The sequence below is a fragment of the Aegilops tauschii genome, chromosome 6 (assembly GCF_002575655.3).
Source record: "Aegilops tauschii subsp. strangulata cultivar AL8/78 chromosome 6, Aet v6.0, whole genome shotgun sequence".
In the NCBI taxonomy this organism is placed as follows: domain Eukaryota; kingdom Viridiplantae; phylum Streptophyta; class Magnoliopsida; order Poales; family Poaceae; genus Aegilops; species Aegilops tauschii.
This window is the reverse complement of record NC_053040.3, coordinates 154556463-154571629: the sequence shown is the minus strand read 5'-3', so window position 1 is coordinate 154571629 and position 15167 is coordinate 154556463. Positions and strand designations below refer to the sequence as shown.

General features: G+C 44.1%; 2 protein-coding genes across 2 annotated transcripts; both read right to left on the bottom strand.

The window, feature by feature from the left end:
- Nucleotides 1–391: 391 nt before the first annotated feature.
- LOC141025909 (uncharacterized) lies at nt 392–2987 on the bottom strand. Its single transcript, XM_073501848.1, has 3 exons — nt 2796–2987; nt 1163–1411; nt 392–952 (listed from the first exon to the last, which is right to left on the bottom strand). Exons 1-3 carry the CDS (start codon nt 2985–2987, stop codon nt 392–394), a joined length of 1002 nt encoding a protein of 333 aa, XP_073357949.1.
- Nucleotides 2988–4542: 1555 nt separating this feature from the next.
- On the bottom strand, nt 4543–14181 carry LOC109766343 (uncharacterized). Its single transcript, XM_020325111.3, has 9 exons — nt 13558–14181; nt 12486–12626; nt 10302–10691; nt 9615–9719; nt 8196–8336; nt 7544–7747; nt 7326–7418; nt 6634–6745; nt 4543–4975 (listed from the first exon to the last, which is right to left on the bottom strand). The coding sequence occupies exons 1-9, from the start codon at nt 14164–14166 to the stop codon at nt 4932–4934; spliced, it is 1839 nt and encodes a 612-aa protein (XP_020180700.2). The 5' UTR covers nt 14167–14181; the 3' UTR covers nt 4543–4931.
- Between the last annotated feature and the right edge of the window lie 986 nt (nt 14182–15167).

The window sequence follows — 15167 nt, the reverse complement described above, 5'->3', positions numbered from 1 at the left end:
TCAACATGATTGCTTCCGAATAATGCCACTCCATTCGATCGTAGGCCTTCATCATGTCTAACTTAACTGCACACGAATATTTTTTCCCCTTCTTTCTTCTCCTCATCGTATGTACGCTTTCAAAAGCCACAAGTACGTTATCCGTGATTAGGCGACCGGGAACAAACGCACTCTGTTCCTCCCCCACAACTATATCCATCAAAAGCTTGAGACGATTGGTGATCATCTTCGAAGCAATTTTATAGGGAACCGGACACAAGGATATAGGACGGTATTATGAGATAGACTGGGGTTCCGTACCTTGGGTATAAGAGTAATTGACGTATCGTTAAATCCCGACGGAATCTCCCCTCCATTAACAAAGTCCAGAATAGCTGGCACCAGATCATCTTTAATAACTTCCCAATGCCTCTGGAAAAAAACCCACAGTGAATCCATCCACACCCGGCGCTTTGGACGGTGACATCTGAAACAATGTCGTCTTCACTTCATCAGCCTCGAAGGGTTTATCCAGGGAGGTGTTCATCTCCATAGACACCCGTTCAGGAACATATTGCAGCAGTTCATCCATCTCATGGAAGCCTTGAGTCGTAAATAATGCTTGATAGAACGACTGAATCTCGGTTTTATCTTCCTCTTCAGTAGCACACATTGTGCCGTCAGCTCTCTGAAGGTTAGAAATTCTGTTCATACGTTTCCTCTGGGCTGCTTGAGCCTGGTAGTATTTTGTGTTCCGATCACCCTGTCGCAGCCACGGCACCCTCGATCTCTGTCTCATCCATACTTCCTCCTGCCGGAGTGCCTCCCGCAGTTTAACCACCGTTACTTTCTCCTCCTCGGTGGGCCCTCTCCCAACCGACTGTTTTCGGAGTATTTCAAGTTTTTTCTGAAGTTTCCTTACTGTCTTTGCGAGGCAGCCGAACTCTCGTGCCCCCCAAGACCCCAGCTCCCTCTGCATACATTGCAAAGTAGCCGATATCGATGCAAGACCCTGCCCAGTATGGTTCCGACGCCACATATCCATCACAACACTATCATAGTCAGCATGAGTCTGCCACACATTCTCATATCGAAACTGTCGTGGTCCCCCTTTATTCAATGAATCACGAGTTTCAATCAAAACAAAGCAATGGTATGATTCTACAGAACTAATATGGCGTACACGTGAATTCTCATTACGTTGTAGAAACTCAGCATTTGCTACAGCACGATCAAGGCGGGCTTTCACATTAGCACCACCTGCCTGTCTATTATCCCATGTAAAAGGTACACCAGAGAAGCCCAAGTCCTGCAAAGAGCAGTCCTCCAACACCTCCCGAAACGCACGCATCTGCCACTCCGGCCTAGCAGCGCGACTGAAGTGCTCGGTGCCGTACGCCGTCTCGTTAAAACCGCCGACACACAACCATGCCTGATGTTGAATAGCATGCAGTGTGCGTAAACACCTCCAACTGTGATGCCTTTCCTCACTTCTTGGGGCTCCATAGAACCCGGTAAATCTCCATGCCGGAGCAGTACCATCAGCTTTCCGGACCATAACATCTATATGACTAGAACTGAAGTTTTTTAGTTCAACCGTTACATCCTTGGACCAAAACAATCCAATTCCACCACTGAGACCAGTACTATCAACCGCGAAACATCCCGCAAACCCAAGTGAATGCTTTAGATTTTCCACCCTTGTCGCCCTAATCTTTGTCTCCATAACAAAAACCAGGGAAGGCCCTTCTTTCTTCACAATCTTGCGAAGCTCTCGAACTGCCTCGGGGTTCCCAAGCCCCCGGCAGTTCCAGCTTAGATAATTCATTGGCCCCGGCAAGGCTGACTAGCAGCCGCTGCCGAGTCTTCAGATGTTGGAGGCGTTGGTTTCTTTTTCTTTGCATCAGGTTCTACCGAAGCTTCGCCCCGACCTTCAGTTCCTTCTGAATTATCCTGCCCTTTGCATTGAACAAAACCATATCCATTGGCGCTGCTGCTGTTTTGTCAGTTTGTTCCTTACCAGAATTTGCCAAAGCAGAACTCTCCACCCTACGGTAGACTTGATTCTGCTGGGGGCCTCCCTTATGCTTATTGAAGTTCTCTCGATTCTTCCTGGGGGAGGTAACCTCAGCTGATCCACTTGCCTTATTCTTTTGGGCAGCCGCATCAGTCCTACTATTGTTAGAGCTCTGATGGTCCTTTGATGAGCTATCCCCTGAGCCACTAGGTTTGCTATCCTCCGGTGCTCGCAGACTCGTGTTGAACGGCAAATCTCCTTTCTCATCTCGGGTACCAGGTGTAGGACAAACCATATCAGCGTGGCCAAGACGACCACACGAGAAACAGAAATTTGGCACATGTTCATACTACACATCGTACCAATCTCTACTCTTTCTCTTTGCAGAATCAATCAAGATCCAACGTCGCAGGGGTTTTGATACATCAATAGTCACATGTGCTCTGAGAAACCCCCCAACAGGATCAAACTGTACTGACGCCAAAGTATTGTCAATTTGCTTGGCCACCGCCAGTCCCCTGACTTCGTTCTGCATGTTGAAGGGACGGTTTAGAACCCTAACCCACAATTGAAGCTTATCGAAACTGAGCCCCGACGGACGCATGCTGTCATCGAAATCAGTTAGAATCACTGCGTGCCTACTGACGTGCCACGGAGATCCTTCACGCACACGATCATGATCGCGGCGATTTTCAAACTCCGCCACGAAAATATTCTCTCCTGCTGGCCTGAAGAACAAACCCCTAGGGTTTCCCCAAGCCGGCCTCAATGCGTTTGCGATCGTCTGGATGTGGAATACTTTGCGGTGCAGAATTTTCCCAGCAATCGCCCACTTCTGTTGCGGTCCTTCCTCAAGATCGTCCACCACCAGGGGGCTGGCTTCCTCCTCTGTGAGATCCAATCTACCCATGGCTTCTTCCATCTGAGCCCTCGCCGACCTGTCCGGCGCAGCCCCTTGCTTCCCCTTGCTGGGATCCGAGGACGAGGCCATCCTCAACCCTAGGAGTGTTGCGACCCGCCGGCGAGATGACAGCGGCCGCCTCCGTCTCCACCGAAACCCTAGCCGCCCGTAACGAGGGCTCCTAGTTTTCCGGGGAAAAACCCTTGAGGCAACCCTGGTTCAAGCCAACGACGATTGACAAGCTGGAAAGACAGGGCGCGGTATGCAACAAATACGTACGTGAACGCCCATGCATTCAATCATGCATGCATTGATCCAAAAGAAAAATCGTGCATGAACAACGCTGCCGGTAGTAGTGTGCGCCAGGCGCAGCGCGCGTGGGTGATTAAACTGGATAGGCAGCGGTACGTATTTGCATGGCATTCGGGCCGTGGCCCTATGAGTACGACCCGAACCCATATCGATACCTTTTTCTTTTTGATTGATTGATTGAAGGAAAAACAGAAATCAGTACGACGAGATACCCCATGATTGGAACACTCTATGCATATGATAATCAAATTGCCGCAACGATTGTGGTATAATGTTATGCTACAGAAAAATTGTATCAGAAAACATTATGTGCTGAAACACTCAATCAGTTTTGAAGAATAAAAAAATCAAGCCACGGAAAGGTAATTGTCCTAGCAAAAGTTAAGGGCCTCTTTGGTTTATAGGAACAATGAATGAATATTTTCTTTTGATGACATGGTTCATACGGTTAGTTCGGAAGAGTGTAACAAATGAAAAATTGATGAAAATTTCCTCTCATCTCAGTTTTGAAGAAAGAAGAATTTACAATCCACTTAGGACCCTTTTCTAGAATTCATACACACAAAATACGAGATGTGACCTTTAGTGACACAGTAACATCCTTTTTTTTCTTTTAGACGACACAACATCCTAATTATAGTTTTTTTCATGTGATTTGACTGTGTTTATCATGATTCATGTGTATCTTCCTATTCCTATGAACCAAACACACACGGTTGCAAAATTCCCATGTGTTCAATACTCTGCTTTACACACTTGTTTAGGACCCAACACCCGAACATTCATAGCAAATCCGTGCTCAGTGTATTTTTTGCCAGAAAATTGCCTTATGAGTCAACTAAACTTATCATCCTCACGTCACTAAAATTGTCATACAACAAACGATCGATTTGCCATGGTCAAATCCCAAACGTTTGAGATTTATCATTTTCGTTTATTTATACATATTCTTGTTTTTTCCCTTATTTCTATGTTTTCAAAATCTTGCGTACTAAAAGAGGCCCTGCAACCAGACTGCACATGTAGAACATCAGATGTACGTAAGACACAGAGGATCTCAGAGAGAAAGGAGGGCTGGTTCGGGAGACGGGAGCAGGCAAGTTGCGACCCAGCCCGAGGCATGGGCTTTTTTTCCGGCTTAGCAAGCATTCCTCCCTCACAGCACCGCAGTACTTACGTGTGCCAACTCAAGGACTAAAAAAAAAACGTGTGCCGACTCAAAAAAAAAATGGCACTTACGTGTGCTATAGCAATCCGTTAGAAGTTAGTGTTGAATATTAGTATTTTATTTATCGGCATATGAGTACTATTAGAAATCAGAAATACAATGATGGGATTTCAAATGTTCATTTCTTTTGCAAAGTTGAGTGGTTAACAATGCCTGTTAAGTATCCGTGGAACTTCTGGAGCCCAAAAAAAAACTGTGCAACCACCGGGAAACCAAGACCAAATATCCTAACGACCTAAAGATATTGGGGGAAACATATCAAGCTACTTTGCAAAAGAGAAGAAAAAAGAGGCAACAACACCTGTTCCTTTTTACACTTTTCTTTCGGTTCTACACAAGGCTGAAGAGCAGGCGGAAACCACTCCTGGGAGTAAGGTCAGCTTCGACGATGTGCCGCCGAATGTTTCAGGAGTCGCACCAACTAGCCAGCAAAGAGGATGAAGAACAGTCTTGCGGATGCACACCTCTGTTGACGAAAGCAGCTGACTGCATGGTTAGTCGCCTTGCAGACAGTAGAGCTGGCGGATGTTGCCCGTAGCTGCAAACATGAACAGATATTGTTTGCATTACTCAATGCACACAATCAGCAATACTCCATTGAGCACTGATGGAAAATACAGTAAATGTTGTGGACTACAAACATACAGTACAGCGGTGTATCATTTATACCGACATAACTTGTACTGCCTCCGTTCCTAAATATAAGTCTTTACAGATTCCAATACGACCTACATACGGAGCAAAATGAGTGAATCTACACTCTAAAATAAGTCTATATACATCCGTATATAGCCGTATTGAAACTCTATTCTCTCTTATTTAATGGATGAGGCAAAGCTTTTGCCTCCGTTTCAAAAAAAAAAATCTCTAACAAGGCTTATATTTAGAAACGGAGGGAGTACCCCAAGATAGATCTGGGGTAGCACCAATTGAAGAGAAGCTTGTTCAACATCGTCTGAGATGGTTTGGGCATATTCAGCGCAGGCCTCCAGAAGCTCCAGTGCATAGAGGACGGCTAAAGCGTGCGGAGAATGTCAAGAGAGGTCGGGGTAGACCGAATTTGACATGGGAGGAGTCCATAAAGAGATATCTGAAGGATTGGAGTATCACCAAGAACTAGCTATGGACAGGGGTGCATGGAAGCTTGCTATCCATGTGCCCGAACCATGAGTTGGTCGCAAGATCTTATGGGTTTCAGCTCTAGCCTACCCCAACTTGTTTGGGGTAAAGGCTTGTTGTTGTTGTTGTAGGGAGTACTATTGATTGGTTGACTGGTATTGAGATTGGAATCGCAGAAATCCTCCCAGCCAGCGTAAAAGAACTTGCATGTTTGGAGAATGGTCAAGGAATGGCTAGGCCTTGGAGCGCTTGATTTAGCTCGGTGAGCGGCGAAGCACTCAATCAAGAATTGGCGGATCAACATGACGTCTAGCGACATCATCAACTGCGAGCCAATGACCTCCCTTGCCATGCTAACCAATTGGATCATTTGAAACGAGCAAAATGCTCATGTGTTCCAAGAGAAATCTATGCCACCACCCGCCATTTTGGCAAATACTACCTCTCTTCCAATTTAAGTGACGTCCTAGCTAGCTACTCCCTCCGTCCCATAATATAAGAACGTTTTTCAAGTTAACATAGCTTGAAAAACGTCCTTATATTATGGGACGGAGGGAGTAACATTTTTCCACATTTCCCAACATGTTCTCTTACCGTGCCCCTCCTCCACTCTAATGTTGGCTGTTCGGTCACTAGCAGAAAAACGAAGGATATAAAGGAGATTCCAGCCACCTCCTTAGTCTGTCTTAAAATTCTCAAAACATCATTTTTTTGTAATGGAGGAAGTATCAAAGAAGAGGCAAAGCTTTCGGCACTGCCTCGGTTTCAAAAAAAAAACTTAAGGCCTCTTTAAAGAATTTTCATAGGAATCCAAGAAGACATGACATACCGGTCCTGTTTTCCTTCCAGTTGCATTCCAAGGGCATTAACGAAATAGTTAAATAAGATTGGACTGCATTCCAAATAGTTAAATAAGGTTGCATTGCATCCTATCTTATGTGGTATTTACCCCGTCACCACAATAATGAAACAGATGGAGACATGGAGATAAAGCACCAAGTGTAACTACTGACATATAAAAGGCAGAAGTGATATGTACGTGCTATGAAATAACTGAATGCACAGATGAAAAATTACCATATAGCCAATCTTTGAACTGCGAGTGAAGGGCGCTTGCTAATTCCTTTTTCCTATTTTCGTCAAGTTGCAGCTCCCGAATAGTTTTTTTAGAATCTTCCAGAACAGCTTGCTGAAGATGATATGGCATGTTTAGGAACATGTGACTTTTAGGAATACTAAACAGTAAATCTTTCCTACTTATAAAGATTGGAGTTGGTGGTGAGTTCATATGTGGGACCAACAACCTTCATCAATAAAAAATACACCCTTATCCACATGTAGAACCAACAACCTTCATCAATAAAAAATACACCCTTACCCACTTGTGGGACTAGCAAGAGTACTCGACTAGCAACCTTCCAAGATACATAAATAAAAAAATGTGCTTTTACTTATATGTGAGACCTAAAACAAATAAACAAGTATACTACTACTTTCATGTGAGACCAACACTAGCAGAATGAACAAATAAAAATTGTAAAAATGTGACTCCAACTCAAAATTATGCTCTTAAGCAGTTCGTAGCAACGCACGAGCATTGTGCTAGTAAAATATAGAGAAGTGAACAAACTGTACCCAAACAACATTAACAAATCAATACTGATTTGCATTATGGCCATGAGGCAGTGTGAATCACACTAGACAGCCTTAGCATTGAGTAAATTATAATAGAAACATCATTCTAGGGAAGTTTATCGAAGTTAATGTACCTTCTTGCTTTGCGATGCCTGATAAATTTCAGGCAATGGAAAAGGATTGCATTTTGTAGGCTCTTGTACTTCATCCTCAAACCAATTAGGAATCTGCAGACGGAAGTAGTCATGTTTAGTTGTTTTTATACAAGAGAAAATTATTGTGAAAAGATAAACAAGGCCCGAGAAGCATACTATCATGCTATAGCTAAAAGCTTACAATGTACTTAACATACCAAAAAGTTTGTGAATAGATCAGGATCTACACAAGTAGCAGATTCGGCTTGAACATCAGAAACCCCAGCAGGATGGGACAATGAATCATGCAGATCAACGACTCCCAATACAAAAGGTTGGTCCCATTTATTGGTAGAGGGATCTACACCAACTTGTGTCAGATGCTCACCCAATCTTGGATAGTAAGTATTAAATGGAGCAATCTGTTCATACATGAATGGAGAAATTTCACAATGTCAAAATTTAAAAATTAAAGCATTACTGTTACTATACTATCGTGTCGAGAAGTTCACAACATTGACTGTCACACCTTTTCCAACTGTAACCTATGTATTCAGAGTATTCGGCAGTCATGAATGGTTACTCGTATACAATTGGCGATTAATCTTCCTTTTTCACTTAATAGTAACAGAGCAGCAGATTTTCACTCATAAATACAGTTTACGGATCTTAGTTCTAGGTGTAGTGACATACACAGTATGTACCGCACAAATGATGTATGATTCATTCATGGTGTATTATTACACATGATGACTAGACATGTCAATGAATTGTTAATAATTTACAACTGTTCATCATACGCCACTTAATTGCTACGCAGCAGCTAGTCCTGACTAACAGTTTAGAACAGAAAGAGTAGCAGAACCTCACATGTAATTTATGGTTGTCCCCCACGATAAGAGGCTGGTGATTTACTCCCAAGTAGAAGATGCACTCACGACAGTTGGCAATACAGATTCGTTTTGCAGCTGCAATAATATGCACTCTTTCACAATGCTCCACCTTTATAACCTGACAACACGAAACATTATATTCTTGAAATGTAATTGGCAGAGTTGAGGCAAAAATAGCAAAAATCGAATGACCAACAAGACACCAATTATCCATCTGCGATCATATTTCCCATTTTTCCTCTTTGCTACTTATACAGCATATCAACTCAAATAACTTCTTGAAATTTTTATCCGTGTCATAAGAATTTTCCAGCAATGGTCCACAACAATATGAACCACCCCTCTATTGCCATTATTCTCACCATCTAGTTTTTTTTCCATGGGGACGAAAAGCCAAAAATAATGAATATTCATCTATCCTCTCAGTGATAGGGTTGACTCGATCATTAGACAAAATGAAAAACGGTTCCCCAATTCCAAAACAAACAAGTGAATTTTCTGCAATGCTGCAAAAGCAGAATCCAGGTGGCTACTGTCCACCAGTGACTGAAAATACAGACACGTAACATGTAGGTCGTAGGCTGTTATGTTTCGTTGTTGCATCCAAACATATCATATATAATACTCCCTCCGTCCCAAAATTCTTGTCTTAGATTTGTCTAGATACGGATGTATCTAACACTAAAACGTAACTAGATACATCCGTATTTAGACAAAACTAAGACAAGAATTTTGGGACGGAGAGAAATGGATAAAAATGGATGTATCTAGAACTTAAATACGTCTAGATACATCCACACTAGACCACATGCAGCACAAACACCTGTGGAATTAGTTCTAATTACACAGTCCAAGACACGCTAGCTTCTATGCATGGAGCTAACGATTAGTCATATGTAGCATGCAAGGACTCAAAATATTTAAACAGATAATACTAGCTCCAACATTCTCCCCCTAATCTTGACAAGTCGGTTCACGTTTGGCATTGACATCGCACACCGACTCTTCTTTGGACAAATCACGTCACTGTTGGTGGAATCACATGAACTCTTCATGTGACGAACAGTATCATACCACCATCATTGGCATCACGCCAACTGCCTGTGTGATGCTATCGTTAGAAGGAGAGCCACTATGAGGTTCATGTCAAACAAGAACAAGACGAGTCAAGATTAGTAGGGAGAACATAGGAACTAAGATTGATCATACAAGTATTTCAAGTCCATAATCCATATGTGTTGCATGTGGCTAATGGTTATTTGCATGCACAGAACACAGTGTATACTGAAGCAGATATTATGCTATTTAGCTCTACCAAGACACAAATTGCCTCAAAGCAAATTGAATACACATTAACAGAGGGGGTGAGGAATGACCAAATGCCATGCATGCATACCTTGCCGACAGCACCAAGAACAACGGTAGTATCAGAACATCCATACACAGTAGCATACTTCACCGGTGCTAATATATAAATAACGGAATCATGGCAGTTCAAAACCTACACATACAGTTTGCAGTACGTGTTAAACAATGCTGATAATTTACACAAAACATATTTCAACACTGACAATTAGAGAGGATAGAGGGTGTTCCAAAGTGTCCAGCACAACAGGAGATTTTATATTGGTTCTTTCCAGATCAGATCAACGGCCTGCATATTTCTCGTCTGCTTTAACCTTGTATATATATCCTGACCCAAGTAATGCAACTTTGCATGATTATTCCGTTAATAATACAGACCTGGCTACATAGTACTTCTTTCCTTCTAAGAGAAAGCAATGCTTCACTGCAAATCCAGTGATCAAAAGATTCTTGACTATGGTTACAGTGGCCCCAGGAGAAAATTCAACCATGCAATCACTTATGACACTAGACACATACAAAATTTCTTGATCAACACTACATTGCATCTGGGGTGGGACAATGCGAACATGTTGGGATTAAACGTGTTAAATCTCTTCATTCCTTTCAAACATCCAAGTGGGCTACCTGTTACTCCCTCCGTCCCAAAATAAGTATCTTGGAAGGAGTATTAAACAAAGCATTCTGGTACTAATACTAAAATAACTACGATTTATACCTTCACTGAATTTCCTTTGACATCAGATGCATGCTTGACAACAGAAGTTTTGGAGAAACCCTCCACAAATGTAGAATTTCTATGGAATGCGGGATTGGCAACAGTAGGTGTGCTGTTCCTTGGATGACTTGTATTGGCATCTGCCATGGTAACATCAAGATCAGACGCTATCTGCTGGCTCCCTTCCTTTGCTGTAGATTTCTCAGTATAAAACTCCAATGAAGAAACAATATTCTGCAAAATCCAATCATGGACCTGAGCAGCAGATACTGGAGCAGCCGGCATGTCTGGATCAGAATTTGCAAAAAATGTGGCTGCCTGGCTTAGGGATGTTCCTTCCGAAAAATGCACTAGAAATCCAAGGTGCTCAAAAGTCTCCATTGTTAGTACCTGCACAAAAGATGGCATAATACAGTTACCATATCATCAGATTTTAGCAGCATAACATCAAGATCGTCTTTCATATTTCCTCCATTGAAAAGAACACTAGCTAGCCGATTATTTGTAGTCGAAACTAAGCCCCTTTGTCAAGTTCCAACAAAGAATTACCTTCACAATATGTCCTCAGATGTGAGAAGAAAATAGATCTATTCTCAGTTGCACATGAAGACAAGAACTCACTTAAGTAATATATATTTAACTGAATCAACTGTGTGCTACCATTGACCTTTTGCTTTATGTGTTTTATACAATTTGTGTCTGCAGACGTATATGTCAGTGGGTTGTTCTACCCTTGATCTTTTGTTTCGATTGCTTGATACATTTATTGTAGACATGTTATCCACGGATGGTTCTAGCCTCTGGTTATAGTTAACACCTAAGGGTGTGTTTGGTTTCTGTCATCGGATGGAATGTAATGGGTCGGTTCCATCCCTAGGACCCGTTCCCGTGTTTAGTTAGTCGAAGGAATCGGAACCCACTAGTTCCATGAAACAGCATATTCGCTGATTATGCCGAACCGAGGCGTTCCTCGAAAAGGAGCGGACCACGCGGAACCACCTCTCTCGCGTGCCTCTCCCCCTCAGCGCCGCGTCCCTCCCGCACCTCTCCCTCTCTCTATCTGAGCCGCCGCCGCCGCCCAAAACACCTCTCTCGCTCTCCGGCGCCGGCTGTACCTCAGTACCTCGCGTCCCAGTCGTCTATCCTCTCCCATGGCGTGCAGCAACAGCTTGGAGGCGATCTAGCAGCAGGCAGCAGGCTAGTAGCCAGCGGAGCAACATAAACAGAGAGCAGGACGCGGTTGCCTGTTCCTGTCGTCGTCGGTGGCCGCCGCGTCGTCCCGACGGACTCGTGGGTCTTCTTTTCCCGCGCCTTGTTCCTGTCGTCGCTGCTGTTGGTGCCTGTCGCCACAACGAGCGAAGCAGAGCACGAGCAGGACAACAGCGCCTCGCCGCTATTGGTGCCTGACACCGCTCGGTTGGAGCGATTTGCCTGACTTCAGATTGATTTCCGGGAGCACCTACCTTGATACTAGTTGATACATTCGAATTGATTTCCGTGAGCAGCAATCTTCATACTACTTGATACTTCTGAATTTGACGGCGAGAGCAGCAATCTTCACCTGGTTGGCGACGGAAGAAATCTATTTCCCTTCCACCCTGCTTGATGTTACTAGTTGATGCGCTGCTGTTGATGCTCAGTACCAGTACTAGTTGATACGTATTTAATCACCATACTAGCACTTGGAGAAAATAATTCTTCGTGACATGTTCTTAAACTATTCCTCTAACCAAACGCTGAGACGGAACCATTCCGTTCCATCTCATTAGCTCTACTGAACACTAAGACGGAACCATTCCGTTCCAATGGAATGGAACCGTTCCATTCCATTCCACTTGGTTCTACAACTAAACACACCCTAACAGACTTCATAACCTACATGGAGGATTGGAGGTAAGAACTGTAAGGCTGTATTTGGCATTGTGGATCTACAGTCAAATGATAATCTCGTTTGCAAAACCCATTTTGCCTATTTTAGTGTTTGTTTGGCCCGATTTTGCCTAGCTTTGTGGCTAAATCTTCTATAGCAGATTATACAATCAACACAATACGGCACAGTTCAACAACAGCAAACGGAGGCCAAGTAATATTTCACTCACCTAGAAAAATAAGGTGGAGAATGAAGAATGATCAATATATAATGAATAGTAACAATTTGAGTAACTTAAAGAGAAGATGACATACCAGAGAATCATCCCCCTCCCCCTCAACAGAATCAGCCAATAGAGTGAGAATATTAGCCATATGCTTTTGCAGATAAGATAACTGGTGAATTTCTTCATCTGCTTGAGAAGGTATAAAGCGACGGCTATTACTGCGTACAAGCTGCCAAACAATAGACATACGAAGCACTAAGTGAGGATGATGTCAAAAGAAAAGATAAGCTAACTAGTTGTATTTGCAAAAGAAAAGAAATTACAAGGGTGCCGATATGGTACGACTGATATGGGCTAAGGGCAATTGGCACCCTTTCAAACGATAACGATTAACTCAAAAAGAACGTCTATTATACAAGAAAACATGTAACATAAGCCATGGTTGCTACAAAAATACAAAATATGGAACTGGAACAGATAAGAAACCCCCAAATGACAGATTTATATAGGAAAAAAAAGTGCAGGCGGCTCTCAACGCATTCCAAGATGGGATTATGGACACAAGCTTAGATGAATATCACTGCAAGATACCTCTTATTCTAAGCAGAGCCTGTGCGGAGATGTTTGGGACATGAGTTCCAAGTCCCCATTAATATGTTGACAGTTAACTAGCGCAGTAGAAAGTTCAAGGATACAATTGCTGGAGCACTGAAGGTGATGAAAGAAATGTCTGATGAAACGTGTCACCAGTTTCCTCTAGAAAACATTTGGCATGCTTTGGCAAGTCACACTAGTTTTATATGAATACAGGATGATAGTAGGCAATATGGCAGCTCATCTAGAAGTAAATTTAATACTAGGTTTCCCATGGCAGCGATATGCACCACTGGACTTAGCAATGCATGTTTGTCCAGAATAGCACGACTTCTGTGCAATCAATAATCCATCCACGCAAAAGGCAACACACAATTGTTTCGTTGCTTGATTCAATGTCCCAGTTCCATTGTTGATAATATAGGATGTAGTTTCCAAGCGGATGGCAATTGGTAAACGTCAAGTGGTTTAATCCTTTCAGCTCCCATCTACGTTGTTCTATATACTTCTATGCGAGCAGCAAAATTCTAACGGGAGCATTCGAACCAACGGAACCGCGTCCTGACCTGGATCGGAGAGAGAGCGGACAGGTAGCCGTCGAACGCTGAGGTGGATGGCCAGACGTCGGCGACGGCGGGCGAGTCCTTGTGCGGGCGCGGCACGAGGCGCTTGTACGACTGGATGTAGAGGAAGAGCAGAACGTCGCGGAGGTCGGCGCCAGCACCACCCCCGCCGGCGTCTAGCGTCGGGTCCTCCGCGGGGAGGACCGCCGCGAGTATGCCGATCGCAAGCGCCGCCTGGTCGGGCGGGATCTGCAGCGCCTCCGCGAGGGCCGCGGCGCCCACGCGCCCGTCTCCCGCGGCGGCGGCCGCGGGCGCGAGCTTCTCCTTAAGCTGGGAGAGGGTCTGCGCCAGCGTGCCCTCCGGGAAGATGAGCTTGGGGATGGGCAGGAGGCCGTGCTCGAACGCCTCGCGCCGCGGGCGGAGGAGCGGCGCGGGAGGCGCCGCCGCCGCCGGCGTCGGCTGCGGCGGGTCGAGGGGCTCGTCAACCATGGCCGCGACAGAAGCGGGGGAGGGAGGAAAGAGGAGGAGATCTGAGAGATTTGCGAGAGCGAGGCCGTGGGAGTGCGATGCGACCGTGGAGACGCTGAAATGGTTCGGTGCCTGTGCCTCCATGATGCGCCTTTTTTTCCCCATTTTTTTCCTGTGGGTAAATTGCGGGATTTTCTAATTTCGGGCATGGATCTTATAACACAGTTCGATCTGCTACTGTCCTTAACGGAAGTTTTGAAGTACGATCGATCTTGGATTTGGTATTTTTATGACACCCATGGTTATAAGGCTGGAACCGGCTCCTCTACCGTGCAGGGAGCACGGCAGGGACGCTACAGTACCCTGCCTTTGGGCGTCTATCAGCTGTTAGATGCAGTATAAATGGCTCAGATCTATTTGGTACAGTGCGCAAACAGTGCGAATGCTACAGAACCGAACCGAAAGAGTACATTTCTGCTACAGTGTGCAAACAGTAATTTGGGCTACAGTCACCCTGCCGTGCCTTCTGTATTTACGCTGTCTCGGGGTACTGTAGCATCTCTGCCGTGCCCGCTGCACAGTAGAGGAGCCGGTTCCTATAAGGCTGGTCATAGTGGGGATAACATAAGTAGTATCATGCACTTGGGACTCGTAAACATGCTTATGTGGCAGGTAATTAAAGAAGAGAGATGGTTATAGTAACATAGATAGATATCGTAACATAATAAATATGATGCTACTATGTGTCATGCATGGCAATAAATGAGATCACCTATGATACTAATGTATGATAGTATGCACTATAGAGATAGTAACATGGACTAGTAACATATGCATGTTACTAGTCTAAGTTACTCCCCACTATGACCAGTCTAAGAAGATTTGTAGATTTTTATGACACCCATGGTTGAATTTGTTGTCGACATTATTTATTTTTATTTATGACACCCATGTAAAAATAACCGAAATATGCATCACCAAGGCCTAACAACGTCCCTCCAACACATGATGTAGATGCAAAAAAAAAATCTCAGGTTTTACTCTTTAGATGTAAAATAATCACCAAGCGATGCAAATATACATCACCAGCCACCGCGTGAGTAAAAGTAAAACAGCCACGCGTCGCGCGAACCCCCAACTGCCAT

Bases quoted from the DNA above. Each gene is read 5' to 3' on its own strand.
- LOC141025909 (XM_073501848.1), bottom strand. From the start codon at position 2,987: ATGGCCTCGTCCTCGGATCCCAGCAAGGGGAAGCAAGGGGCTGCGCCG. The intron at 1,412-2,795 runs GTATTCCACATC...ATTCAACATCAG, and splicing joins GGAAAATTCTGCACCGCAAA to GCATGGTTGTGTGTCGGCGG. The intron at 953-1,162 runs GTACGCCATATT...CAATGTATGCAG, and splicing joins AACGTAATGAGAATTCACGT to AGGGAGCTGGGGTCTTGGGG.
- LOC109766343 (XM_020325111.3), bottom strand. From the start codon at position 14,166: ATGGAGGCACAGGCACCGAACCATTTCAGCGTCTCCACGGTCGCATCG. The intron at 9,720-10,301 runs GTATAAATCGTA...CTGTATGTGTAG, and splicing joins TCAAAGGAAATTCAGTGAAG to GTTTTGAACTGCCATGATTC. The intron at 7,748-8,195 runs GTGAGGTTCTGC...ATGTATGAACAG, and splicing joins GGGACAACCATAAATTACAT to ATTGCTCCATTTAATACTTA.